At 37.5% G+C, this 27,974-nt stretch overlaps 7 protein-coding genes and 1 non-coding gene across 9 annotated transcripts; 5 read left to right on the top strand and 3 right to left on the bottom strand.

The window, feature by feature from the left end:
• The first annotated feature begins 4,709 nt into the window (after window positions 1–4,709).
• On the top strand, window positions 4,710–7,274 carry LOC112189007 (peroxidase 55). Of its 2 annotated transcripts, none has more exons than XM_024328263.2 (4): window positions 4,710–4,990; window positions 5,104–5,295; window positions 5,428–5,781; window positions 6,864–7,274. In XM_024328263.2, the coding sequence occupies exons 1-4, from the start codon at window positions 4,769–4,771 to the stop codon at window positions 7,083–7,085; spliced, it is 990 nt and encodes a 329-aa protein (XP_024184031.1). In that variant the 5' UTR covers window positions 4,710–4,768; the 3' UTR covers window positions 7,086–7,274. The 2 variants fall into 2 exon arrangements, with proteins under 2 accessions (XP_024184031.1, XP_040371127.1); XM_040515193.1 differs by having other exon boundaries at window positions 5,428–5,773; window positions 6,856–7,274.
• A 1,193-nt stretch (window positions 7,275–8,467) lies between these two features.
• LOC112187396 (peroxidase 55) lies at window positions 8,468–9,982 on the top strand. The gene is made up of 3 exons (XM_024326159.2): window positions 8,468–8,863; window positions 8,984–9,175; window positions 9,245–9,982. Exons 1-3 carry the CDS (start codon window positions 8,642–8,644, stop codon window positions 9,830–9,832), a joined length of 1,002 nt encoding a protein of 333 aa, XP_024181927.1. The 5' UTR covers window positions 8,468–8,641; the 3' UTR covers window positions 9,833–9,982.
• Window positions 9,983–10,159: 177 nt separating this feature from the next.
• Window positions 10,160–13,458, bottom strand: LOC112187395 (protein NUCLEAR FUSION DEFECTIVE 4). Its single transcript, XM_024326158.2, has 3 exons — window positions 12,907–13,458; window positions 11,163–12,097; window positions 10,160–11,081 (listed from the first exon to the last, which is right to left on the bottom strand). Exons 1-3 carry the CDS (start codon window positions 13,228–13,230, stop codon window positions 10,565–10,567), a joined length of 1,776 nt encoding a protein of 591 aa, XP_024181926.1. The 5' UTR covers window positions 13,231–13,458; the 3' UTR covers window positions 10,160–10,564.
• Window positions 13,459–14,450: 992 nt separating this feature from the next.
• Window positions 14,451–14,532, top strand: TRNAS-UGA. The gene has a single exon. It is a non-coding gene; the product is annotated as a tRNA-Ser (tRNA).
• Window positions 14,533–16,106: 1,574 nt separating this feature from the next.
• Window positions 16,107–17,286, top strand: LOC112187151. Its single transcript, XM_024325814.2, has one exon. The coding sequence runs from the start codon at window positions 16,864–16,866 to the stop codon at window positions 17,074–17,076; it is 213 nt and encodes a 70-aa protein (XP_024181582.1). The 5' UTR covers window positions 16,107–16,863; the 3' UTR covers window positions 17,077–17,286.
• A 482-nt stretch (window positions 17,287–17,768) lies between these two features.
• On the bottom strand, window positions 17,769–18,306 carry LOC112187148. Its single transcript, XM_024325811.2, has one exon. It carries the CDS (start codon window positions 18,231–18,233, stop codon window positions 17,949–17,951), a length of 285 nt encoding a protein of 94 aa, XP_024181579.1. The 5' UTR covers window positions 18,234–18,306; the 3' UTR covers window positions 17,769–17,948.
• Window positions 18,307–21,891: 3,585 nt separating this feature from the next.
• On the bottom strand, window positions 21,892–22,313 carry LOC112187150. The gene has a single exon (XM_024325813.2). It carries the CDS (start codon window positions 22,182–22,184, stop codon window positions 21,969–21,971), a length of 216 nt encoding a protein of 71 aa, XP_024181581.1. The 5' UTR covers window positions 22,185–22,313; the 3' UTR covers window positions 21,892–21,968.
• LOC112187149 lies at window positions 22,028–23,508 on the top strand. Its single transcript, XM_040514647.1, has one exon. The coding sequence runs from the start codon at window positions 23,171–23,173 to the stop codon at window positions 23,387–23,389; it is 219 nt and encodes a 72-aa protein (XP_040370581.1). The 5' UTR covers window positions 22,028–23,170; the 3' UTR covers window positions 23,390–23,508.
• The last annotated feature ends 4,466 nt before the right edge of the window (window positions 23,509–27,974 follow it).

Genomic DNA, 27,974 nt, shown 5'->3' on the forward strand with positions numbered 1-27,974 from the left:
TTTACATATCATTATAGACAATATCTTCCATATTATTGTTTATTTACTTACTATTTTTTTCTATCTCATCGTCTTTTATTTATGATTCCAGCATATCGATTTACGCTTATTCTATTATTTTTAGCCTATTCTTTTTTTCATGTTTATGAATTAATTCTGCCTATTTTTACATTTAGGATTTACATGTACAACATATATCTGTTTGAGCCCAAAAGTAATTTTGGCAAGGTCCCTTTAGGAGACTTAGCATAGCTGGCCGATACTTGCGGCCCAAAATTAAGTCTACTTGGGTTTGGGTTATAGCTTTATCCATTCCGAGATCCATAAGGAAAAATGAGCCCTTATTGGAATCAAGTAGCGGAGATTGAATAGGAAACTTCAATCGATAATCCTTCTATGGTAAGGAACAGTCGAAACTCTAGGGTATAAAGACCAGGTTTCAAGGACGAAACACCAACAACTCTTCAATCAATCAATCTCAACGATTATCAAAGCCTCTCCGGAGTAAACCTATCTGTAACTTAGTTGCAAACCAGTGAAGCAAGGATAACGCCCTCGCAACCCAGCGAAGCTAAAGATACGCTTTAGCAAAACCCGTGCTTTCTCCAAACTTCCCAGTGATTGCTCTGCTCAACCTACAACTTTGAGTATTGATTCGGTGACGCAAAGAGATCACAACACAAACCCTTATTCGTAAGGCAAGAAGTCCTTTTCCGGAAGGCATTGAAAAGAACCTGGTGACGAGGTTTGTGCTCTCCTCGTCCACAACGTTTGAGAAGAAGTCAAGTCAAGGGACTCCCCCGACGACTGCACCCCACGGTGCTGGCACGCTTATGCACACTCAAAAGAGACTGTTTGCAACCAGACTGGTTTTGGAGCCAAACAATATCACTAAGGGGTCTAAGTTTTCACCCCTAGCTCCCGAACCTAAACAAAACACCAAAGGAACGCAAATGTATAAAAGTTAGAATGAAAGCAAAGGACACATAGATCTAAAGCAAGCAGCTTTCTAGTCATTAAGCATACAAATAACATACTAGGCCATCAAAGTTCATCAGGATAGAAACTGACCGGATTGTCTTGGATTTTGATGACACTTGTGCAGCTTTTCATCATAATTAAGCAGTTTGGTGCTCTACTAGCTTTATTGATAATTTTGATATGTATTTCCTCCATCAATCCAATATTCCAATTTCACCACTTCTTTCTGTTGACAAGTGGAAAAATTAATTCCCTGTTCAATCACTGATATAAAACAATTTCACACCAATAATTTTTTCTTTCACGAGAGAATGATGACATATAAATTCATTCATTTGGTGTGCACATGATCTAATTTTTATTGCAAGCCTTACTGTTAAGAAAAAACGTAATTGATCATTTGAGATATCAGAAAGGTTGGCAGCTTCTGGAACATGAAACGGTCGATCGCACCCTATTTAGTGATCGATGGTTGGTCTGGAATAAAAAAATAAAAAATAAAAAAGGCAGAAAAAAATAAAAAAGAAAAGGAAAAAAAGAGTCTAATTTTAGGTTTTAGTTTTCATTGAGTTTTAAGAGTCTTCAAACACTATGATGAGCATAAACTTTTACGGAATTATATTATGGTCACAAAAGGATTGCAAGCATGTGTTAGATTCTTGATTTCAAATAATTGTTAATAGATTTTGATGATTATTGTGCTTGACTTATACACATTGATGGTTGGATTAATGTGATACTTGAGAATAGATTGATGCATGCATGCTAGGACCGGTTAATTTTAACTTGAACCCTTGTGAGTTTTGAGCCTGTATATTGTGCTATTTCTTTTCTGAGTGCTTAGTATAGATCATCTTATTTTCTTATTGAGGATTTTGCATGATCTCATCTTTTATTCACCTTAGTTGAGACTCGGATTCAATGTGCATATGTATATAAGGACAAATGCTAGAACTTGCCCCAAAGACTCTTGAAGCGTATGGTTGTATTGCATGATGGATGAGAATTGAAGGGATAAAGGCACTAGGAAATTAACCACCATAGCCAAATATTTAAACATGTGCCCCTTATGCACATAAGTTGTGCGACCCCTTAGTTAACCCCCTTGAGCCCACATTAAGCCTTTTCTTTCATCATCCACAAATTCCTAACCTTAAAGCTTAGTATAGATTTATCCTTACCATATCCTAAGAAATTAGTGGAACAATTTTTGCGATATACATATACGTTCAAGGTACTTTTGTAAGCAAGTATAGGGGAATTCATTGTAACATTGGTCAAGAAGAAAGAGAAGAAAAAAAATATGTGTATATATATACATGGCTATCGAAAAAAAAAAACAGAAAAAAAAAAACAGAGAGAGTTAATAGCCGAAAGAAAGAAAAAAGAAGTGCATGTTCGAAGAAAAAGAAAAATCAAAAGAACCGAAAAGAAAAATACTTCCTTGGATTCAATACATCTATGTTGTAGGATTCAATACATCTATGTTGTAATTGTTGAGGTTTAGAACGAAGCAAATGCCCAAAAAGATGATATCCGGCCTTAAAAATAATATGTTCAATTCATTCTTGCTTCATGTGTTTGAAGGTTGATTACCTTGAGGAGTTTCAAGATTATTTTTTCTCTTATGTTCTTCTAGTGCTCCATTAGGTTCTTTAGAATCTTTATTATTTCTCATACGGTTCTTCTTTCAACCTAAACCCTTGGCCCGGCCCATTACACCCCTGAATAAAGACCTTTTGATCTTTGAAGTTGTGCATTCGATCAGTGGAGACTTGTCTGGAGGGGTGAGCATATTGTGTCATTGGCCTTCATTCGAGTTTTAAAATTCCAATCATGGGACCATAATAAAAAGAATATATATTTCAGAAGCTTTTCTTTCTTATTATCGTATGTGAGCTATTTGTTTGCCTTTATACATCACTCCTCTCACATATAACTTGAGTGAAAATTATGCTTATGCATCAAGTCAGAAAATCAAGACAGAAAAGAAATTGAGAGCATTTTTCTGAGAAATTGAGTTGACACTTGTTTGACCCATGAGAAAGTTGGTTCTCCTATGTTGTGTTGTTTTGATTATCTTTGCATTATAACTTGAGCATGATGGTTATCAAAATAAATTAGTTTTTAAGTGAGGTTGTGAATTCTGACATGTAATTGCTTGAATTTTGTTGACCATACATGTGGGCATTGTAAGTTCTTTGAGATGTTTGGAAGATATTAGGTCCGTGTCTTTTGTTCTAGTTAGTTCTTTGTTTGCTAGGGACTACCAATTCAAAGCCTAAGTGTGGGGTTATTTGATAGGAGCATAATTATGCGGCAATATTATTGTTAATTCACATATTTACTTTGTTAGTTTAACTTATTTTCTGTTTAGTTTAGTTGTTTTTATGTTTATTAGGTTTTTTGAAGCAAAGAAGGAATTAGAGGCAAAAGGAAGGAGATATGTGCAATTTATGGAGAATCTTGGACTCTTAATTAATCAAGGAAGGTCAAGGCAACGTTGGAGCTCGATAAAGATATTCAGCAAATTAATTCACTTGACAGCTCTTATTGGATAGAATGATGACAACAAATCCTAGACCAATCAGAACATTCACAAGGGAGCTTTCCGTTGAAGCCAAGGAGTTAGAATCCTAAAAGGAATGAAGAAAAGTGCTACAAACAGAATAAAAACTCTCCTCAGACATTCAAGAAACCCACCATCTCACATACAAAGAAGCACAGAAGTACAAGAGCTCAAGAAGAAGATCCGCAACATCTCCAGACACATTTAGAGATTGATCGCTGATCCATAATTTCAGATTTTTCTGCCTTGTTGTCTTCTATTTCAGTGAACTACTTTGCTTTCTTGTTTAAAACTATGTGTAACTAAATTCAAGAGTTAGGGGGCAGTTGAAGACCCTAGACATGATCCATAACATGCTTTGACATTCAATTTGTTTTTCAATTAGTAAAGTTGAGGTTTTGTTTACCATGTTTCTTGATCATTGATGAATTCTATATTTGTGTGCTTTGGAGGCCTACTTAGTGTGCATGTTAGGGCTCTAATACTTTGATTGTTTAATGCCTGAATCAATAGTTGGATTCCTCAAATTATCTAGAGAAGTAATTGGTAGTTTTCACAAGCAAGTAAACAAAACCCTAGCTTTAGCAAGATGCTAAGTTATCTACGATCGATGCCTAGTGATTGCTCAAATTCTTTTCAAAATTAATAATCGAATAAACGTACAAAGTAAATCTAATAAACGTACATTTAGGTTGCATTGCTTGAGAATAGTGTAGGTGTAGAGCACTTCCTACCTAACGTACAAAGTAAAAAATGGTAATAGATTGTGCTCAAGCGTACCGAGCCAATTGACCCTTCTCGATCACCCCTAGCTACGTCGATACCACTTTAAGAATATGATGCTAATTAGTATGTAATTAGACTCAGCTAATTATACATGGATGGAGGATCTTGGCTCGACCTTTGACCTTTATATAATATAAACACTGGAATGCTAATGACCAATACCTAATACCCTAGAACAGCCAATATAGACTGTAGTGTGTGGTTACTACCTACTACATACTCCTACTAGAACATTGATTAAACTCTTTGGACTTGGACGCCTGGACCAAGTAAGCGTGACTACGTCTTATGCATATAATCAACTTATCTCTAACAAATTATATGGTCCTCATTATTAATACGTCTATATATCTTCATCTATATATGATAGAAGTAGTCATAAATGTACCACGTACGAGGGAAGAAGAGAAGAGAGCTAGTAATCAGTGAAGTATGGAGGTGTGGAGAGGGTTACTGTTAATAGTGGTTACGGTGATGATGATGATTGATATGCAGGGAAGAGGATCAGAAGCACAATTAGTTGAAAATTTTTACAGCTCTAGTTGTCCAAACGTTGAATCCATAGTGAAGCAGGCAGTTTCTACAAAATTCAGCCAAACCTTCACGACAATTCCGGCTACTCTACGACTCTTTTTTCATGACTGCTTTGTGGAGGTAATTAGTTGTAGTTGCTTATATAATTCATGTGTTAAAAATCCATGTCATGTATATATGTAACAAATCAATGAATAATCCTTCCTTTTCTTGGTTGATCAATTTTTAAACAGGGATGCGATGCCTCGGTCATGATATCATCACCAAATGGGGATGCAGAGAAGGACTCGTCGGATAATCTTTCATTGGCTGGAGATGGGTTTGACACCGTCATCAAGGCTAAGCAAGCCGTCGAAGCGCAATGCCCTGCCGTCGTTTCTTGTGCTGACATTCTGGCTCTTGCTACCCGCGACGTTGTAGTTCTTGTAAGTCATCATATACTCATACCTTCTAGATCGACTTTTTCTTTTTTTGTACATTTCTAATAAATTGATTGATTGACTTCACAATCTTCGAATGCTTGATTAATTATGTGAATTCATTGTTTACATGTGTAGGGTGGAGGTCCGGACTTCAACGTAGAATTGGGACGTCGAGATGGACTAGTCTCCAAAGCCTCACGGGTCGCCGGAAACTTGCCGGAACCATCATTTGATCTTAAACAACTCAACACTATGTTTGCCAAACACAACCTAACCCAAACCGACGTCATTGCATTATCCGGAGCACATACTCTAGGGTTTTCACACTGCAACCGCTTCGCCAACCGCTTGTATTCATTCTCGTCATCCTCCGTCGTTGACCCGTCGTTGGATCCCGACTACGCCAAGCAGCTGATGTCAGCCTGCCCTCAGGATGTGGACCCCAGCATAGCCATCGACATGGACCCTCAAACCCCACGAACGTTTGACCAGGGCCGGCCCTGGGTATAGGCCCAGCAGGCCTGTGCCTATAGCCCCCAAATTTCATGGGCCCCCGAAATAAAACCAAGTTTTATATATATTTATATATGTAAAAAAAAAAATGTCATATATGCCCATATCGATGTCTTATCGTTTTATACTTCTTCTCTTGTTCTTACCTCACCTCCATAATCCAAATTCTCAATTCTCAAAACCTAGCAGCTAATTCATCATCAGATCATTGATTCATCGTCGCCAATAATCATCATCATCTGCAATTATTCTTTTATTTTCTTGTTCTTTGTAATGTTTTATTAATTTTTCTGAATTTCTGGCAAATTTGAGAATTGGGAAGAAGGAAATAGCGAGTGATTTTAACCTTTTGATACTAATTAACACAGCAATTTCTTTAGGCAAGCCTTTAAGTATTCTTTTCAAATTCAAATATTTTTCAATGAATCAATGATTAAGATTTTAGGGTCTGTTTTCTTTATTTTTCTTCTTATTCGATTCGTCTGAACTCTGAACTAATAGTGATTATAACTAATTATGAATTAAGTGTATCTTTGTTATTTGTTAATGGAATAATGGTAGACTGGTACTAGTGCCATAGTGGTATCAGGATGCAAGCTAGAATTTTTTTTTTTTTATACATAAACCACAGAGCTATACTCTATTATGCAGAGATGCGAAAAAAATCCAAATACAGAAGATAGCAAGTTTTGTTGCCTTTGCTACCTTTTGCTCCTGAAATACTGACAATATATATTCAGAAAGTAAAACTAAGACATGAAGGGTCGATCAAACTGACAAACTTTTATAAAAGTAGAGGAATCTTAGTGGTGGAGTTGGTTTAATGGATTATGAAGGCAGAATGTATTAGTGAGGACTTTAGTAGTTTAGTTGCAAGTGACTATACTACTAAATTGTATTCTTATAGAAACCTGTAAGCCTATTAAAAAGCTGTAAACTTAGTAACTTACTTAATTTTAAAGTGGGAAAAAAAATTGTGAATATATTTGAAGGTGGGGAGCCCCATTTTTTTTTCCGCCTAGAGCCCCTGAAAACTCAGGGCCGGCCCTGCGTTTGACAACGCGTATTACCAGAACTTGGTTGCCGGAAAGGGCTTGTTTACCTCGGACGAGGTTCTTTTCTCGGACTCGGCGTCTCAGTCTACTGTCGTGGACTTTGCTAACAGCCCCGGTGAGTTTAGTGGAGCCTTCATCACTGCCATGAGGAAGCTCGGCAGGATCGACGTTAAGACTGGTGGTCAAGGGGAGATTAGGACGGATTGCACAGCCTTCAATTCATGATCTCTATTTCATGAAGCAATAAAGTTATGCAACGCTAGCTAACTAGGATTGATTCATCTATATTGTATAAAATAAATGAAAGGAGAATCGTAATTTTTGGTCACTACGTTTTGAATTATGTAGTTTTCATCATTTTGACAGTAATTTGAGTATATAATTATGATCTATATTCATTTTCAAGATCATCATGACATCGATTTGTTGATTATTTATTTATTTACCACAGTACGTACAATATTAGCCCGGCGGCTTAGACCAGTTCCTCGATCGATGAGATTGAGTCTGGGATAGTGTATGGAAATACCTAGCTAGGCTAATCCTATTATCTCAGGAGAGTCCAATATAAATTAATAACGATTTTTTAGAATGTGTAGTCTGTTAGTATTATTCATGCAATCGATCGAGTGCAACTCGATGATTAGTATCATTTTTCTTTTGTAGAATATAATCTATTATGGACGTATGATGATCTTTAGAGAATTGAGGTCATTGGTAAGTGGCAAAAAAGAGATACTTGCATATGATAGAAAGCATCTTTTATTGATCATTGAAACAACATGATCAATAAGAATATTGTCACACTTAGTTCACTTGGATTAAAACATAATCATGCTTGTATGACAATCTTACAGGTGAAGTTTCAATTGTATGACTGCAAAGAATCGAGAAAAGAATATGGGAATTGATTTCTTTGATCTTAAATTGATTGATGACTCGATCACTTTGAAAACCAACTAGGATTATAAACAAATTTAGTAATGGTAGACGGTAGATCATACATGCACCTTTCATTGACTTCACATACAAACCATTCTTGAAACAATGAATGGTAGTAATATAACCATGGTTATATTATCTTAAAGTTGTTGCTAATAATACTTGTTGAGCAGGCATATAAATACTATAAGAAGAAGTCTTTTGTTTAACATAGTAATACTTCTTCCCCACACGCCATTAAATTTTTGAACAATATATGAACATCTCCTTAATTAGATTTGTATCTTTGCGTTTGGAGATAGGATTAACTGATTAAGGGGATTTGTTACTTGGTCGTTTTCATGTCAAACCAGCAAGTAATGACCAAAGATGAGTTGTATATAGGGTAGGCTAAGCGTTCCTATTTATCAAAAAGATGTAAGAATCACTATAAGACAAAGTAAGAGCTATAACAATTCATAGTAATGACAGCAAATTAAAATTGTTATAAAAGGAGTCTTTGCATATATGTTACTGGGATATACACGTACGCATATGACTCTAGCTAACTCTCAACTCTACACGATAGTGACCACCCAACGCCCTACAACAACAGCGCTATAGGCTTAGGGTGTGGTACAAACTACTAAAACATTGATCAAAGTCTCGGACTCTACTCAGACGCTTGGACCAAGTATGAATGCTTGACTAGCTATGTCAATCTTTTAACAGATATGGTAAGTTTGAAGAGTCACCACAGCCATTGTCTTCCTCAATTCCCTTGTATATATTAGTAACAGATAGCAGTGTGTCACGAGTACTGGCAGAGAGAGAGATAGAGGAGAGAAGGATATAGAAAAATGGAGGTATGGAGAGGCTTGTTGGTGATTTCGGGTTTGGTTTTGATGATGATTGATATGCAGGGGAGGGGATCAGAAGCACGTTTAGCAGAAAACTTCTACAGCTCTAGTTGTCCAAATGTTGAATTCATAGTGAAGCAAGCCGTCTCTACGAAACTCAGCCAAAACCCTCCAACAATTCCGGGTACTCTGCGACTGTTTTTCCATGACTGCTTTATTGAGGTAGGAAAATTTGCTAGCTGTGTTCGAATATATTTACATAGAAGCATTTCATTAACTTTGTTACCTTTAATTGGACACTTCTTGCACAATGTGCTCATTTAACACATTTATTGGTTGCAGGGATGCGATGCCTCGATAATGATTGCTTCATCAAATGGGGATGCAGAGAAGGATTATTCAGATAATCTTTCTTTGGCCGGAGATGGATTTGACACCGTAGTCAAGGCTAAGCAAGCAGTCGAAGCACAATGCCCTGGCATCGTCTCTTGTGCCGACATTTTGGCACTGGCTGCCCGAGATGTTGTAGTCCTAGTAAGTCTAATTATCAGTGTCTTTAGTGTGAAAGCTTACGAAAAATGTACTAATCATAATTTTGTGCAGGCCGGAGGCCCTACGTTTAATGTAGAATTGGGGCGTCGAGATGGACTGATCTCGAAAGCCTCTCGGGTCCCTGGCAATTTGCCTGAATCATTTTTTAACCTGAAGCAACTCAACACCATGTTTGCCAAACACAACCTTTCCCAAACTGATGTTATTGCACTGTCGGGAGCGCATACACTAGGCTTTTCGCACTGCAGCCGCTTTGCAAGCCGTTTGTACTCATTTTCAAACTCATCTGCCGTTGACCCTTCTTTGGATCCAGGCTACGCCAAGCAGCTGATGTCAACTTGCCCGCGAGATGTGGGCACCAGCATACCTGTCAACCTGGACCCAACTCCACAAACATTTGACAATGCTTATTACCAGAACTTGGTTGCAAGGAAGGGCTTGTTGACTTCAGATGAGGTTCTGTTCTCTGACTCTGCTTCTAAGCCTACTGTCATAGATTTTGCCAACAACCCTGGTAACTTCAATGGAGCCTTCATCGCCGCAATGAGGAAGCTTGGCAGGGTCGGTGTGAAGACTGGTAATGAAGGCGAGATAAGGAAAGACTGCGCTGCGTTCAATCATGATCATGGTGATAGCTAGCTGGGATCAATCCATCTGGGAATAATGAAATTACAAAAAGCACCAGCTTCATATAGTGAAAATGATCAAATAATAGTCTTCAAAGTGGAAGGGATCATATTCATCATTCACGGTCATGTTATATATCAAAACATAAGGCTATTAACTTCACCGAACTCTGTCTCCATAGTTACAAACTTACAACAATCTCAGCGTGAACTGTGTCTCTAAGAACTTAAACGCAAACTACTCATACAACTATTCTCTGGTCAACACCAGCAAGAATATCATTACAACAACTGTAGAGGAAACTGTAACTATCTGAGGAACTAAAACAAACAAAAGAAATTTTCAGGCAAAATAACAGGCGATTATTTTTTTCTATTCATTCATGGAGAACAAAGGACACAGTTGACTATGAAATACAAAAAAAATTTCAAAGACAATCGGATCTCCAAATTCAATACAATAATAATCTTACATTCTGTCTTCCAATGAAACATTATAACACTCGAATGATAATCGTACACAACTACAAGCAGCATTGACTAAGACCCCAAAGGGAACTAAAAAATTTGGTGTCTGTTTCTGACCCTCGGTAGTTCTGGTGAGTGTTGGCCTCCATCATGCTTGATATATGTTGATGAGCCATGAAAAATTCTTAGTATACAAACATCAAAACAATTTGGATGAAATACTCCAGTTTGAAGGTGCCATTGAGAAATCCAGGAACTTCTGGATGAGATCATCCAATTATGAAAGCCCAGATGAACGGGACTTTCCATAGAGATTGGTATATACAATCTTAGTCCTACGTACCAGAATCATGCTCAAAAGAAATGCAATAACACAGAATACGGACATTATTACCGAAGTTAAGAAGAAGCATATCGCACCATGACACTTCGGTGCATCCTGTCCAGGAATCCCTTGGAAAATTGATCCTGGAATCTGATGCACGAGATGAGGCTGATGAGCTTGCTTCTCTGCTTCACGGTCATATATACTGCTAGCAATCAGACCAGAAAAGACTAAACTACCAGCAGGGTTTGCCAGTGTGAGGAAATTGTATAAAGCCCCAAACTTTTTCAAGCCAAACAATTCAGAGGCAGCAGCTGGCACAATTGCCCAATGAGCCCCATAGCCTAGCCCAATCAAGATGGTAGCAATGTGCATTGCCCCAGGCCATCCAAAAGCAATGAAGAGATGCCCAACTGCCATTATGAGTTGTGCCACAGCCATTGCTACCGGTCTTGGATAAGCGTAGTCCCTATTGAACAAGAGTGATTGATCAGAAACCAAATCTGTATAAATAAGTTAAAATCCAGATGTGAATGTGATCAGTTTATACCTCACAATAATCTCAGAGAAGTAACCACCGCCAACACGACCAAGAAAGTTCCAAATGCTGATCATTGATACAAATATATGTGTATTATCATAACCTAGAGACTGGCTCATCTGACCAAGATTATCAATCACTGTCAAACCAGATCCAGAACCCAAGAGAAGTGAGAAAAAAATAAGCCAGAAGTCTGCTTTGATCAAAGCTTGTGTCAAGGTGAAGTCTTCCCCTCTACGTGGACCCCTCCTCCTCTTGACCCTGACTGCTCCTTCTGCAGCCGCTTGGAATAGTTTTGTTTGCAATTGGGCGATTCGTTTTTGCCTTTCCAATGCTGGAAGCAAGTCAACTTCTTTAGGCTTCTCATCTTCCACCTCACTGAATATTACCTCATTAGCATCTGCTTCAGATTTGCCTGCTTCTTGTTTCAGTGTAGCAGACAGAAGTGCCTCCTCTTCTGGAATTCTTGGCTCTGGGTTGAAGAAACTCAATGAAATAGGAATCACAATGGGAACCAAGAGGAGGACAAACAAAACCACAGTAAAAATAATGATCACAGAGTGGCTCAAATCAACTAGATCTTCAACTAGCATGACCCCCATCAAGTAAGCAGCCAACAGGAGGCACACACTGTAGATAAATGTGAAGCTCATGTCATCAGTTGGCCGGACTTGTTTGTGACCTCCAACTGGTCTGACAATAAACATTAAAGCGATAATGACCATTGCTGGACCAACTGCAACCATGAAAATCAGAGATGCATGATCTGGGGAATGCATTATCGCATATATCTGAGTCAAAATTGCGCCACCCAACCCAGCAAAGCCCTTTAGAATTCCAACCACAGGACCCCGACTTTTTGGGAAGTTTTGTACACAAGAAACAAGAGCAGCTGTATTGAAGTAGGTTTCACCATTTGTTCCCACAAATATGAGAATGCACATCTGCAAGTTGTAATCGAAAAAAATTAAACCAAGCAAGATGACAGTAAGTGCGAGTAAATGATTTTCATATCTATTAAAAGAACACATGGGCACCACTTTGCATTGCCTCCTATCGTTTTGTTTACTGTGAACTACTGTTTGTAATATTCATGATCAGCACTTTCTATTGAATGTTCTCATGGATAAGGTTGACTGATGCAGAGGATCTTTAAAAAGAAAACTACAGAGAACTATTGAGCTCCATTTGAAAGGACCAATTATCTTCTGGCATAGAATTAGCACATTTTGTTATTAAAACATCAGTGCCACAAGCAATTCTATACCTTGGCAGTGAGTACAAATCGAAAGTTATAGAGAAATCAAATAAAGGAAAGAAGAATTAATCAAGTAGAATACATAATCAAGAATCCAAATTTAATTTCAAATGTGCCTGGATCTTATGCAAAGTAGAAAAGAATTGCAGAAATGCTGACAGCTGGACCCTGCTTTCTAAACCAAATCAACAAATTCTCTCCAGGATCCAAACACACCCTTGAAAAGATCTACATATTCGATTCTGCAAGTTCAATGTTTTGCATGTGAACACTTAAAAAGTAGCGAATGTCAAAGTTCAAGGCAAAAGGTTCTTCCTTTATCCTAAACCCAAAATAGCATATTGACTTCCTCACAAACTAATCAAACAAAAAGGCTTGATCCTCAAGTATGAAACTACTCAACTATTCAAGAAACAAGATCAAATCCTCAAATACCAAAAGAAAGAACAATTACTTAAAGAAAAGAAGTAAAGTCAGAGACTTTAGAATACTCACAGCCCAGAGAGGCAAAGGAGGAGCTCTACCAGTGACAATAAGCCAAACCCAGCCATAGCCTACAAAATTCTTCAAAGCGCCAATAAGCAAAGCAGCCCACAAAGGCAAAACCTCACACAAGGTCCCAGCCAAAAACCCAACACTGTCCCCGAGGTCCTTAGCCACACCAAGCCTGGCAATCTGCCTCTGATTATAGTTCAACGAGCTCTTGATCACCGGTGATATGCTCCCAAACAAGTACCCAATTCCCGCACAGGATTGCACCCACATTGCCGCCACAAAAACCAGCCATCTGTTGCTCAGAAACGACTTCAACTTCTCCATCGGAACTGCACCCAAGATTGAAAAATCTCTGTTGGGTTTATTGGGTCTGTGTTTTTGGAAGTCGGGAGTGGTTTGTTTCTGACACAAGTTTTGATCTTTTTGTTTTGGTTTTGTTGTCTTGCGTATTATGAAGCAGAAGATATACACGAGTACTGGTGAGTAACGCAAGGCAGGCTGGTGATGATGGTGATGTGCTGGATTGGGTCACCGATTCTGAACCAGTGACAGGTTATATAAATCTTCTAAATAAAGCCGCATTTAGTTGTTTTCGATATTTACAGAATAGGGGACTGTGGGTCTATACACGTAGAACTACAAGAGAAAATTGCAGTGACCATGGTCGTTTCTGTTTCCATGTCCATAATTGTTTTTCAAAATTAAAGCTTTTTCTTTGAAAAAAAATAAAAATAAAGCTTCTTTTATCGAAATAATTCAGTTTGTTGTTAGATTAGCTCACTGTATTGATTGTGACTAATCTAAAGATTTTTAGTTCTGGAGTTTCAATATTCTAAAGTTATATGCTATTATTTTGTGTTTTATCACTCTAATCCTAATTTTTGAACAATAATTGGTAAAAATCTAATGAATTAAGTGGGGAGGTTTCAAATCCAGCTCAGTGTGATTGGCTATGCTTCTCTATCTTCTAATCTTGGACTGGTGCCACTAATTTTGCTTCCCAAAAGTTCTGTCATTCCTATCTTTTATCTAAATCTAATGGTGTCACATTTTATGTTTTGGCATCTTTATTAGTATCAAACCTTAATGAAAGAATAACAGAACATAACAGTAATTGAGTTCATTATATAATTGAAGGTATTAGTTTGTCGTTTAAGCATTTAGTGCATAAAATAAGCCATGAGGAACATGAGGTCGGTGGCCTTTACCTTGTATAAAATTGGAAAATGGCCCGGGAAAGAAGAAAGACATGGATCGTAGATGTCGTCCACCCAATAATGATACCAACAACAATGTGGTTCAGGTCTCCCCCACCTATTTTTCCAGTGTGCAAAATTCATATTCTGCTTTGCTGGTTAAATTGACTTTCTATTGTGTTGTCCTTCTCCTCCATAATAAAAAATGGCACACCCACGTTTTTCTAAAGAGACCAAATGATGGGATAGCAGCCCTATCACATTGCAGGAGAGACGTATTATATTAGCTATCCACCATCAAAAAATAATAATAATAATTATATTCTTTCTAGCCATTATGTCATCGAAGTCGATATGTCCGAGTGGTTAAGGAGACAGACTTGAAATCTGTTGGGCTTCGCCCGCGCAGGTTCGAACCCTGCTGTCGACGTTTATCTTTTTGTCTTCAATTTTATATTTTACTTTTTCAGAACCAAGTATTGGGCTTTCTATTTCAATGAAAGCTGTGGAAGACTTATTGGTTTCTTGGGCTTTTATGCTTAGTTAGATCTCTTCTACTTTTTCAGAACCAAGTATTGAGCTTTCTATTTCAATGAAAGCTGTGGAAGACTTATCTGTACTGTGGTTAATTTCTTGGGCTTTTATGCTTAGTTAGAACTCTTGGAAGACTTATTTGTACTGTGGTTTGTTTGGGCTTTTTATGCTTGGTCGAGCACTTGAGCTCTCAATCAATTGAAGCGTCTTTCACTAATTGATTTCCCGTGAACAAATGGTTCTTGTGCATCTTATGTATGTGAAAAGACAGTGATGGAGATGGATGGGAAAGAAAGAGATTTTTAGCACTGGATGAAAAGCAAGGAAGCTAAAGAGGCCTATCAAAGAACAGGAAGTTGTTATATCTACAATGCCTTGGCTAGTAATGGAAGGAAACAACTTTCATACCATGAATCACAATTTACAAAAGGGTGTTTCTTACTTTCTTTTTCACTAGCGCCAATGGAATAGCCAAGCCATTGGTTTAGTGGGAAGCTTCCTCATGATCAGGGACGGAGCTACTCAAGGGCCTGCAGGGGCCATGGCACCCCTTAACTTTTTTACTTCATATGTAATTGTTGCTTGTAATCTAGTTGACTTGAGTTTCTACACATACAATTATTAATATTGGCACCCCCCAGTTCTCCACGTGATTGGCTTCACATGAAAAAGTAATTGGTCTCACCAATTTTTTGATTGGTTAGTTTGGAATAATAGTAAATAATAAAAAAATAATTTAATTTAGAAGCAGAAGCATGGCTAGAAGTTAGTTGGAGCACGCCTGTTGCACCTTGGTATTTGGAGAACGCCTCCCTAGAGCACGCCTTGTTTAATCTAATCATTTTAATATTTTTTAAATATTTTTTTTAATATTTTTTTTATCCATCTTACATTGGCCCCCCTCATTTGTGATCTCTGGCTCCGTCCCTGCTCATGATGCATGTGAATAAGAATAGCTTGATTCTATAACCTTCACCTTTTCCTAGTCATCAATCCCTTGTCTCTTCCTCCCCAAAGGCAATTAGTACCCAACTTTCTGTAACCTTCACCTTTCATATTTCTTTGTCCATACCAACCAGTCCTTATCTCCCTCATTGGCTATTATAGAACAAATTGGCAGATCAGATCAGATCACAAATCTGTTAAGCCACATTTGAAATTTGAGAGAGAAGTAGTGCAGGAAGGCGAGGATTGGAGATGTCGGATTGGGGGCCAGTTTTCATAGCAGTGGTGCTGTTCATTCTGTTAACTCCAGGGCTGCTGATTCAGATACCTGGGAAAAGCCGGTTCGTCGAGTTTGGCAATTTTCAGACTAGTGGAGTATCAATTCTGAAAAGCCGGTTCGAACCCTGCTGTCGACGTTTATCTTTTTGTCTTCAATTTTATATTTTACTTTTTCAGAACCAAGTATTGGGCTTTCTATTTCAATGAAAGCTGTGGAAGACTTATTGGTTTCTTGGGCTTTTATGCTTAGTTAGATCTCTTCTACTTTTTCAGAACCAAGTATTGAGCTTTCTATTTCAATGAAAGCTGTGGAAGACTTATCTGTACTGTGGTTTCTTGGGCTTTTATGCTTAGTTAGAACTCTTGGAAGACTTATTTGTACTGTGGTTTGTTTGGGCTTTTTATGCTTGGTCGAGCACTTGAGCTCTCAATCAATTGAAGCGTCTTTCACTAATTGATTTCCCGTGAACAAATGGTTCTTGTGCATCTTATGTATGTGAAAAGACAGTGATGGAGATGGATGGGAAAGAAAGAGATTTTTAGCACTGGATGAAAAGCAAGGAAGCTAAAGAGGCCTATCAAAGAACAGGAAGTTGTTATATCTACAATGCCTTGGCTAGTAATGGAAGGAAACAACTTTCATACCATGAATCACAATTTACAAAAGGGTGTTTCTTACTTTCTTTTTCACTAGCGCCAATGGAATAGCCAAGCCATTGGTTTAGTGGGAAGCTTCCTCATGATGCATGTGAATAAGAATAGCTTGATTCTATAACCTTCACCTTTTCCTAGTCATCAATCCCTTGTCTCTTCCTCCCCAAAGGCAATTAGTACCCAACTTTCTGTAACCTTCACCTTTCATATTTCTTTGTCCATACCAACCAGTCCTTATCTCCCTCATTGGCTATTATAGAACAAATTGGCAGATCAGATCAGATCACAAATCTGTTAAGCCACATTTGAAATTTGAGAGAGAAGTAGTGCAGGAAGGCGAGGATTGGAGATGTCGGATTGGGGGCCAGTTTTCATAGCAGTGGTGCTGTTCATTCTGTTAACTCCAGGGCTGCTGATTCAGATACCTGGGAAAAGCCGGTTCGTCGAGTTTGGCAATTTTCAGACTAGTGGAGTATCAATTCTGGTTCATTCCATCATCTACTTTACTCTCATCTGTATCTTCTTGTTGGCTATTGGAGTCCACATGTATGTTGGTTCTTAAACTACTCAAATGTGTACCAGTACCAAATTGTGAACTCAGGATTTGATTGTCTCATTTACAAAAATACACATGTTAAGTTGATGTGTCATGTACTTTATGTTGTTTCTCAATGATTTTTACTGCTAATAACTGGATTTTGTCCCCCTTCTTTCTGAGTTCTAGATTGCTCATGGATTAGAGGTATTGATTCTAACATCATATTCAGATATTGAGGTACAGATTTTAGATTTCTCTCAGTTCAGATTGGCCATTGCTTTGTTAGTTTTGCCGGACTTGGGGGTATGGAATTTCATGTACAAAAAAGTCATCTTTATATCAAAATAGATAGCATGAGCAATTAGTATTTGTATTTGTTACCATGCATCTTTCTTTCTGGTCTAGTAATTAACAAATTCAAATTTTGTGGATTGGTAATTTGAACATGCATGTTTAAATCAGTAGCAGATTTTGGTGTCTGCTTCAATTACTAATGACTGTAGAATATAACAGTTTGTACCAGAAATCTTTTCAAATCCTAACTGATCCAGTAGTGGAAAAAGCACAAAGCTTCATTAGACCCTCGATCCCTTTTGCCCATGTTCTTGCTTCCAAACTAAATACTTGTTTTTTAGATACCCTTTTGCCTATATGCAATTCCAGTTGCTAGCCATAATAAAACTGTTCACAACTACATATGCAGATAGATTAGCACATAACAGAAATCTTCATTTTTTTACAAAGTAGAATTCATGAAGGTATACAATACATAGATAGTTGTGGTACCACTGCATAACGTACTAGTAAATGAATAATAAGAGTAACACAGAACAACTAAATCAGTCTAACCCTTAAAGCACTTACAAGCTGGTTTCTTGGATAACTTGATGTGCTTCCTAAGCATAGATGTGAATGTCGAGAACAACAAGAAACAGAATCATGAGCAAACCATAGATTACAGTGTGCAAGAACATGGAGGCGACGCTCGTCTTCATGTTCATGAATGCGAAGGGACGCTCCTTCCCAGGCATTTGAAACACCAATCCTGGTGACAAAAATGCAAACAGCGCCGAAGCTATCAGAAGAGCAGCATAGTCTTTCATCCTAAATGAAGTCCTCTCAGTTTGATCAGCTAGCTCCTTACTCTGCTCAGCAGAAGAATAAGAACAGAGAAGGGGCATATAAAAAAGGGCTTTGGATGCCGCAACTTGGAGTTAAGCCCTTAAAAGAGGGAATAAGAATCCCATAACTAAAGCTAGTAGTAGTATAGAAACAACAGGAATTTTCAACCATCCACTCCACTTTACCCCCTTTTTAAAAATCTTAGGGGGATGTATTGTAGTTGGATTTTAGTGAATTTTTTTTAAGTGATAGATTTCAATAGATTTTATGAGTTTATTGATTTGTAAAGACTTTTCAATAGATTTGTAAAAAAATTTAGGATTTTATATAAATAGATTCGTATAGACTTTTTCTGATTTGTATAAACTTTTTGCTAGAATTTATGGATTTTGATGGAGTGTTTTTGTTGGCCCAAGACCAAAAGAGTGAAAAAAAAAACAAACAAAAACAAAAACAAAAAGAAACAGAAAAGGAAATCGAGACGAGATGGAGAGTGAAAGCAGATAGTGTGTACCCAGCATCGAGCTCCCAAGCAAAACTTCCCAATTCGATTCTAGCAGTGGCCAAATCGAAATCCCTTTTGGTTTGGGATGAGGCAAACGATATCCGTGAAGGTCCTTATCCATTCAAACTATCTCGCATTACTAGATATTATGTAGTGATAAAACCTTTGGTTGTTTTCTTGAAGATCTTTGCTCCTCAATTTTCTAGTATGTGAATTTAACTCAGATGCCAGGTTTTTGATTTGGCAATCTTGGGTGCTATATATTTATATTCTGTTATCAATAGTTTTCTTCTTGATCAGAATTGTACTACCAATGTGAGAGTCTACAACTGCAGGTCTTACCACTTGAAGGGGTAAATAACCTTGTCCTAGAAAGTATAGTTTCGGAAGATTTTCTCAAGAATTTTGCAAAGATGTTGTTGCACTATTCCCCTTTTCTTTTTGAATGGGATACTTAGGAATTTATGACTGTTAAACTGACAATTTACTAGTGGAACCATACTGTTTTCCCTAGCAATAGAATGAGGTTGAAACTCTAATCCTGTCTTGTATTACCACTCCCGTAAAAAGAAGGGGTGGACAATGAAAATCACAAGCTGATAGCCCATCCCCTGGTGTTAGACAGGTTACAAAGGCTAGACGACCAAAATTGCATGTCAAGAAGAGCAGTGGAATTGTCAAAGCATATGAACAAAATCTTGAAGATGAGCATGTAATTAATGGAATCAATCTTCTGGGATCGGTATTATTTTCACACCAACAAGAATTCGACTTAAGTCAACCTAGAGCTTATGGCACAATTCATAGATGATCAAAATATGGATACATACAATAGCAATATGTATAGGAGCAAAGAAAAGGATTGAAACGAGAGAAAGGAGATCCAAGTTTCAAGAAAAAACGAGAGAGAAAAGAAACCCTAGAAAAGAGAAAAGAGGTTTCACGTACCTACGTCAAGCTGCTTTGAAAAAAGAATACTGTGGAAATCTTTGGTGGAGAAGTTGGATTTGTTTGGAGCTTTGGTATTTATACCTGAGGCTCTGCAATCCACAAGAGTTCACTACTTTGTAAATTCTATAAAATTCGTAGATTTTTTGAATACCTTCAGATTTTTATGGAATTAAAATCTCCCTTTACAAATCCAAATTGAATACCCTAATACTTACAACAACTCTTTAAAAGTATTATTAAATCATAATTGAATACCCATAGATTTTTCAAGTCCAAAAAAGTCTTTAAAACACCTTAGAAATCTAAATACAATACACCCCCTTAATCTCTTGGCATTGGCTTTGTTGGATTGTTGGATAAGGGAAGAGGATCATTTTGTATTGTTTTCAAGGCCATAATCATCATCATCATGACTCTTATATATAAGAACTGCATTATTATGTTGTTGGCAATCACTAACAGCTCCATTAGCACTCAAGCGTTATCTGTTAAATGCTTCAATCACCGTCCTTTTCAGAAATTAAGGGATGGCAACAACTTGACCCTATTAAACTTTCTTTGGGGGGTCATTTGTTTCATCCAAGATTAGTCAAAGAGTTAAAGAATAAAAAAGAAAAAAAGAAGCTTTGAAGTGGGGCGCTTATTCCTTTATTCTTGACCCAATTGCATGGTTCCATTCTGCAACGCAAAGCAGACAAACAAAACCTTCACTAGCTTCCACACCGTTCCACCTTGGTCTGCTTCCACACTAGAGAATCCCAAGTGTCGCTCACAAATCCTGATAAACACACAAAACTAAAGCCTTTCACTTCTGTCTTCATCCCCATTTTGTCACTAAAGCTACCATCTTTAGATCTCATTCAGACTACCCAGTTTTGATTTGAAGCTCTTAACTTTGAAGGAAATGGCGGACTGGGGCCCAGTACTGATTGGGGTTGTGCTGTTTATTCTGCTCCAACCGGGACTCCTCTTCTCGTTGCCGGGAAACGGCAAGCAGGTCGAGTTTGGGAGCATGAAGACCAACGGCAAAGCCATAGCTGTGCACACACTCATTTTTTTTGCGCTCTATGCCGTTCTCATCTTGGCCGTACACGTCCACATCTACACCGGTTGATGATCCGGTACTCTCCCCCAGCTTTGGATCTGTGTGTCTCTGTATCTCTTTAGCCTTTTCTAAGACTTTGTTGTTGTAACTCTTAGTTTTGAAATGAAGCACATAAAAAGCACAGATCTTTTGTTTTTAGATTTGAAAGATTGATGCAGCTCTGGCATAATGTTAAATGTTTGAGAACCCTTTTTCTGTGATCGTTTTCTCTATGTTCTCTGGTCGAATGTAATCCAATAGGGTTTTAGGAGAGTTTTAAGACCTACGAGCTCAACCTCCTTTACTGAAATAGTGGAACTAAAGAAGGTAAAAGAGCCAAAGAGGTTGGGAAAGTCTGTCTGTTGAACTCAAAGCTTGTGATTAAGGGCTCAAACTCGAAGTGCTAGGTGTACTAAAAGCTTCAACTTGAAACCACTTTTGCCACATTGGGTCAGGACTAGAAACCTAGAATGAATAAGTCCATCTAGAATGACTAAGTTTAGTAGTTTACTGTCCACATCTATCATGATATTTTTTTATTTGATATTATAATATAATGTGGTCTGAATTCGGAATTAGATGCCAATTTAGAGGAGAGATGTATTGACGTTCTCTTGCAAGTGGTCAATGATCTGGGAATCATTTCTTTAGTTATTGTTTTAGGTAGATGGTGATGAAAATCTATGGCTGTTCATATACCAAATTCCAGTGGTGGACTTGTCTGTGTAGTGTGAAGCGTGAAGTGTGTGTTAATACTTGATACTTCACACTATGTGGTTAGGAAACAGAGATTTGTATAGATATTTCCCTTTACGTTTTAAACAGATGCTTGGATGGCCAAGCTTCGAGTTAAAAAGGCAAGGCACAGACTTAGATTTACTACAATCTTGAATCTTTGATTCGAGTTAAAATGGTAAGGCACAGACTTAGATTTACTGCAATTTCGAATCTTTGATAATGGTCTTCTTTGTATCTGATACTAAACAACGTAGAGATAGCGGAAGACTCAATAAGATAAACCAGAGTCTGGAGAGAATAATAGGGAACAACCTTGTGATATAGAGCCTGGGGAGATGTAAGGCATAACTATTTTCATTTCATAAAGATGCTTCACAATGTGTCAGTGTCAAGTTGAAGTAAAATAAACCAACGAGGTAGCAGTAAAACATTAAACAAGGAGCGCAAAACAAATAAGAAGTTCGCTTAGAAGAAAACTTTACAATGAATTAGACTGAGAATTGAAAATGATTTGAATTAGTTGATATGTATGTGAATACCAATTGCAATGATCAAGATAGTAAGTATGCAGAAGTATATGATGGCATGAACCAGGATAGCAATCCCGCTTGTCATCATGTTTCCGAACTCCATCACCCTCGTCCTTGCCGGTAATTGGAATAGCAGCCCCGGCGACAAGAGAATGAACAAGACCACCGCAACAACGACCGGCCCCCAATCAGCACTCATCATTCCCTCTGCTCTCGCTCCGCTTACAAAATCAAGGTATGGAAACTTGTGAAATGGATAGATAGGTCTGTTATGATGTCTCCTATTATGTAGAAGAAAGCTTAGTTTCTTAGTGAAGAAGAGACAAGGATGCTAAACTTACTAAGAAAGAAGACCTCAGGATTAAAGGAGAGGAAAGGTATTAGGAGAAGGTGGTGGGTTTACTTTATGGGGATGAAAGCAATAAAACAAAGGTGTTTGCTTTCATAAGCTTCCATTAAGTGTTTGTTAGAAGGGTGCTTTTCTTCTCGCTTTAGAGATTGATGTAAGGTGGAGTCTTCTTTCCAGAGAGATCTGTAAAATAATGTTGCAACAGATGAACTGTAAAGTCGTGGTTAATCTATGCATGTTTAGAATGCTTACCTTGTTTGGTTTGCCTTTCAACAGGAAAGAAAAGCTAAAAGGGCACTACACCAAGGATGTAGGTACTACCAAAAGATGAAAATACATTTAACTGTTACTTTCTTTGAATAATGTAGAAACATGTCTGCTATTTGAATTGACTAAGGTCAACAATGGATAAGCGACCCTGATTCTTTTGCTTAATTAGATGACCAAGTAGTAGGAGTCTGGACCAAACTAGGACAAAGGATCGGGCCCTGCGCTAGTTGATTGGCCCTGAAACAAGGTCCAAGTTGATATTAGAGCCATCAGAAAATCCAAACAAAAGAGGGATTAGAGATGCCGTCCAATGGGGATTGTTGTATCCATCAGAGTAGCGTTGTAATCCAAGGTATCCTCGGCCGTCTGAAGATTTCTAAGTTCTAACTTTTAGTTTGGTCGTGGAGTATGCATTCTCTTTTGTCTTTTCTATAGTTTGACTCGCTCTATCCCCAAACCCTTCTCTTTTTATTGTGCTTCCTTTCTCTCATTTCTATGCTTTCAGTGCTAGCACGGTGGCACCGCTACTAGTGCTACACATCTTTTCAACTTTTAGAGTAGTCGTAAAAATGGCGGATTGGGGGCCGGTGTTGATAGCGGTGGTGCTGTTCGTACTGTTAACTCCAGGATTGCTGTTCCAGCTACCCGGGAACAGCCGAGTGGTGGAGTTTAACAACATGCAGACGAGTGGAGTTTCCATTTTGGTGCACACCATCATTTACTTTGCACTCATCACCGTCTTTCTCATAGCTATTGGTGTTCACATCTACACCGGCGGCGGCGGCTAGCTGCTTCAGCCATCCGATTCCACTGCCCGCTGCTTCCATGTCTGTTGCAGATTGCATCTGGAGTCTTTTATATACATGTATACTTTAAATAAAATTTATGGAGTCTATGTTGATTAAAACTGTGATGGGTGATTACGCTTATAATTCAAAAGCACGAAAATTATTGGCCACAAAGAATGTCTCTTTCTCTAAACTCTAAAGCACAATGAATGATAGATAATTAGATATCTATGGCAAATTGCATAGCCGACAAATTCTGCATGTTAGTTTAGAATGTTTTACTTATAGACAAAGTAACAAATATTATAATTGGGTCGCATGTTTGTTGGAACGTTGGTATATAACTAATGGAATGTTTAGGGTATCTCCATTGCCAGATAAAATTATCTCGTCAATATCAGTCAATACTCTTACATAAGGTCCAAAACGCACAAGCATACAGCATTATTGGTCATACCTAAACAAGAAAAACCCAGCACAGGGCTTTGACACATCCCATCAATTCATTACATTGTTTGCAGATCGATTCCCCTTGCTATTTTCTCCTTTCTCGCTTCGGAATTCAGGGCTTTGAGTTTTTTGTATTGTGTGTAATTATGGATTCCTTTCGGCCTTTGAGGCATCAAGCATCCTAGGTTGTAAACATTTGCAAATTCACAGATATATCTATTGATATTTCTTTTTTCTCAAAAGTAGATATATATATATATATATATACACACACACACACACACACAAGGGTTCGAAAGAGGACGTCCGTGAAATTATAAAAATGCAGACGAACGTTCTTAGCCGTTGATTGGCTTAAATGAAAAGGAATGGCCCAGATGAGAAGCTTCCAATAACAATCGCGTCAAATAGTCTTGCACTTCAAACCCGACTACTCCCAACGATAAACCAAAGTTTTCTCTGGTTTTCCAGCCAAAATCCATATCTTCCAATCCATGTCTTCTCACAATAAACTCATCTCAGGTTGCAACAATCGTGCAATCGAAGCTTTCTTTTTTCCTCTTTCTCATGAAAATTGTAGTTCTCTTATGGTCCCGACCTCTCTTGGAGTTTTCGCACCAAAAGTTGGAGACTTGGAAGCAGAGGAGCACATCTGGAGTATGGGTTCTCTCTTTTTTCTGATTTGTTTGATTTCCAATTACAAAATTTAGGGTTTTACCATATTTGGGGCGTTTCTTCTTTTTGTTTCTGGGTTTCTTCTTTCTTTCTTTTGTCGATGTTATGGTGTTTTCATTTATTGTCATATGTATCTTTTTTAGTTTTAGGCAGCAATGAAAAGCATTCATGGGTAATTAGCATATTGACATTGGTTGAATTTCTATCTTTTCTTTTCATCGGTATTGCTTACTGATAAAAGTAAGTTGGGTGTATGTGTGCTTTTCAGTTTCAATTAAATGGAGTCGAAGGATGATCATATTTATATTCCTCAAGTAAAGGCAGAGTTGATGCCTATATTGCACCAAGAGTTTGAAACAATAGATGATGTTACTGCTTTCTACAATAGATATGCAAAAGAAGTAGGGTTTAGTATCAGAAGTCATTCTATTGCAACCAACAAAGATAATACCCAACTTATGAGGAAGGAGTACGTCTGTTATAAGCAAGGAACTTCCAAAGTTCAAGGAGAAAAACGTAAGAGATGATTACCAAAAGTGGGTTGTAAAGCAAGAATTGCAGCTGTGAGAAAGAAGAAGTCTAGGAGATATGCAATCTTTGTATTTGTCAAGGGTCATAACCACCCATTAACAAGCCCACCTAGAGTGCATTTGTTGAGATCTCACCGTCGTGTTTCAAAAGTTAACACAGTTCTATCACAGCAACTAAGCTTGGTAAATGTTCAGAAACATACACAGTTTGAATTCTTTGGTGTTCAGGCAGGTGGCATTGAGAATATTGGTTGTACACAGCGTGATCTGTATAATTATGGAAGAACTTGTCGTGTTGTCGTGACGCGAAAAAGGGGCATGATGGAGATCTATTGTACATGCATTTTCAAAATGAGAAAGAAAAAGATCCTTCTTTTGTCTATACAATGGAGTCAAATGAGGAAAACAGAGTAACAATGTGCTTTTGGGCTGACTCAATTTCAAGACGAGCTTACAGCTTTTATGGAGATGTCGTTATCTTTGATACTACATACAACACAAATCAGTATGGAATGATTTTGCACCATTCAATGGTGTTAATAGTCATGGGCAGACAATCATCTTTGCTTGTGCATTCTTAAATGATGAGACATCCGATTCTTTTGTTTGGTTATTCAAGGAACTTCTAAATGCTATGCCAGGAAATGCACCAGAAAATGCCCCCAAAATGATTATTACTGACCAAGATCCTGCTATGACTAAAGCCATTTCAGAAGCACTCCCACAAACATTTCATAGATATTGCAGTTAGCACATTCTAAATAAATTTTTTGAAAAGCTAGATGCTATTAAATATCGGGATTACTGATTACTACCAAGACTTTCATAGCTGCATATGGAATTCAAGTAGTAAAGAGGAGTTTGACTCAAGATGGATTGAAATTACTGAGAAGAGTGGGTTGAGTGATAACAAGTGGTTGGAGTCAATATATGAAATTCGTTCGTCAAGGATACCCGCACATGTAAATCATGTTTTCTCAGCAGGAATGTCAAGTAGTCAAAGAGCAGAGAGTCAACATTTTTTCTTCAAAAATTATGTTTCTAATCAGAATCCGTTGGTGGAATTTATGGTTCAGTTTAAGAAGGGACTTCTTCACCAACGCCATTATGAGTTAGAGGAGGATCATATTAATATTGATGAGAAGCCAAAAACTATCATGTCCCTTGACATAGAAGATCATATGGCTAAGGTTTATACATGTAAGCTATTTTATGAAGTTCAAGAACAATTGAAAGAGAGCTTCAAATATAAACTAGAACTTCTAAGAGAAAATGCCACTCATTGCGTGTTTAAGGTTATGCGAAAGAACATTGATACTTGTAAATCTCGTGAATTGACTTATGAAAAAGCTTTTGATTTTGCATCATGTAGCTGTAGAAAGTTTGAGAGTGAAGGGCTTCCATGTCGGCATGTTTTGTCATATTTGATTAAAATCCAAGATGTTGATAAATTGCCTATTCAGTACAGCTTGAAGAGATGGACTAAAGCTGCAAGACAGAGTTTTGTGTTAGATTCTGATGGAATGGAGGTAAAAGATAAAAAAGCTTTACTTGCAAGGAGAACTAAACTATTCCAGCATGCTACAGATGCAATTGATAAGGCAATGGTGAGTAATGAGGCTAGTCAGCTCTTTATGGAATGCTTGGATGCGTTCTTGGAGAATATTAAAACATTGTTTGGTAATGAAAGTGGACAAAGTGTAGTAGTTTTGGAGACCAAGATTGATGCTATTCAGCATATTTTTAATGAACCAAATCAAGTGAGGGCCAAAAGGTGTGGGAAAAGGTTGAAAAAAAGAAAAGAGAAGAGGAAAGTTAAGGTAAAGGAGAGTCAAGGTAGGCAATGCCATGGATGTGGACTATTAGGTCAGTCACATGACAAAAGAAATTGTCTAACACTGCATGGAAAGTAAGAATTTATAGTTAACTGTGTTTGAGATTTTTGTTTATGTCAACAATTTTATAGCTTGATATATACCCAACTTTATTTTTGCTTACTTTATGTAGACCTGCTATTAACAAAGAAGGGGAGTCAAGTTCCAGCAGTATGGATGAGGATGGTTGTTCATCAACAGGTGAACTCTAAGGTAAGCTTTGAGTTTTTTGAGTTTGAAGATTTGGGATTTTTCTGATTTTGCATCAGTCAACTACCACTATTGCTTTAATGATTTAGCTTTTGTATGGATTATAGGTTGATCAATGTTTTGGAATACATAGAATTCATTTCAAGATTATATGGTGGCAGAGTCTTGTTGATAGTCAATTTCAAGATTCAGGAACTTATATATCTGCATATTAGCATACTACTATGAAAAGAGTAGCATAATTTAGCTCAAGTTGGTCAAAAACAGGAGTGTTGCCTCTAAGTAGCTTTGGAAGCCATATTCTCAAAAGTTTCTTCTTGCATCTGTTACTTACTGTGAATTGATTTGTTGACTCACAGTTTTCTTTCTTTTTGTGTAGTTTAGTTTTCCACTGATGAAAGAAGTTTGTATCTTTTTGTAGTAAAATATCATGAGGTCAAAAGATATCCAATATTTTTTTTGCAGATATTGATACTTTGCAGATATTGAATGGGGGCTATTTTGAGTTTGGCTAGTCCCAAATCTAGGACAAATGATTATCATGAGGATGCTCAGAATGATGCCTGTAAGTGGCACAGAATGTCTTCATGTACTTATGAGGAGAACCAAAGACTAATTCCCAATCTTTCCCAGTATATATGATTGTTTACAGGATATTTTCTCATATTGGAATTAACTTGTCAGACAAATGCAATTTCCAGGTTCCTATAGAGGTTATTGTATGTAATGGTTTCAATTGTGAATGGCTAGTTGGATACTTGGAAGATTGGTTAAAAAATAGGCTCATTGAAATTTTGTACATGAGTAATCTTGTTTTGTTTAAGAATGCCAAGCTTCAGTATGAAC

This window comes from Rosa chinensis, chromosome 2, assembly GCF_002994745.2.
Source record: "Rosa chinensis cultivar Old Blush chromosome 2, RchiOBHm-V2, whole genome shotgun sequence".
Taxonomy (NCBI): domain Eukaryota; kingdom Viridiplantae; phylum Streptophyta; class Magnoliopsida; order Rosales; family Rosaceae; genus Rosa; species Rosa chinensis.

Excerpts from the sequence above, each read along its gene's own strand:
- LOC112187395 (XM_024326158.2), bottom strand. The coding sequence starts at position 13,230 with ATGGAGAAGTTGAAGTCGTTTCTGAGCAACAGATGGCTGGTTTTTGTG. Across the intron at positions 12,098-12,906 it reads CTCCTTTGCCTCTCTGGGCT|ATGTGCATTCTCATATTTGT; the intron begins GTGAGTATTCTA and ends TACAACTTGCAG. Across the intron at positions 11,082-11,162 it reads TTCTCTGAGATTATTGTGAG|GGACTACGCTTATCCAAGAC; the intron begins GTATAAACTGAT and ends CTTGTTCAATAG.
- LOC112187396 (XM_024326159.2), top strand. The coding sequence starts at position 8,642 with ATGGAGGTATGGAGAGGCTTGTTGGTGATTTCGGGTTTGGTTTTGATG. Across the intron at positions 8,864-8,983 it reads TCCATGACTGCTTTATTGAG|GGATGCGATGCCTCGATAAT; the intron begins GTAGGAAAATTT and ends TATTGGTTGCAG. Across the intron at positions 9,176-9,244 it reads CCCGAGATGTTGTAGTCCTA|GCCGGAGGCCCTACGTTTAA; the intron begins GTAAGTCTAATT and ends AATTTTGTGCAG.
- LOC112189007 (XM_024328263.2), top strand. The coding sequence starts at position 4,769 with ATGGAGGTGTGGAGAGGGTTACTGTTAATAGTGGTTACGGTGATGATG. Across the intron at positions 4,991-5,103 it reads TTCATGACTGCTTTGTGGAG|GGATGCGATGCCTCGGTCAT; the intron begins GTAATTAGTTGT and ends ATTTTTAAACAG. Across the intron at positions 5,782-6,863 it reads AAACCCCACGAACGTTTGAC|AACGCGTATTACCAGAACTT; the intron begins CAGGGCCGGCCC and ends CCTGCGTTTGAC.
- LOC112187150 (XM_024325813.2), bottom strand. The coding sequence starts at position 22,184 with ATGATGAGTGCTGATTGGGGGCCGGTCGTTGTTGCGGTGGTCTTGTTC.
- LOC112187148 (XM_024325811.2), bottom strand. The coding sequence starts at position 18,233 with ATGCCCCTTCTCTGTTCTTATTCTTCTGCTGAGCAGAGTAAGGAGCTA.
- LOC112187151 (XM_024325814.2), top strand. The coding sequence starts at position 16,864 with ATGTCGGATTGGGGGCCAGTTTTCATAGCAGTGGTGCTGTTCATTCTG.
- LOC112187149 (XM_040514647.1), top strand. The coding sequence starts at position 23,171 with ATGGCGGATTGGGGGCCGGTGTTGATAGCGGTGGTGCTGTTCGTACTG.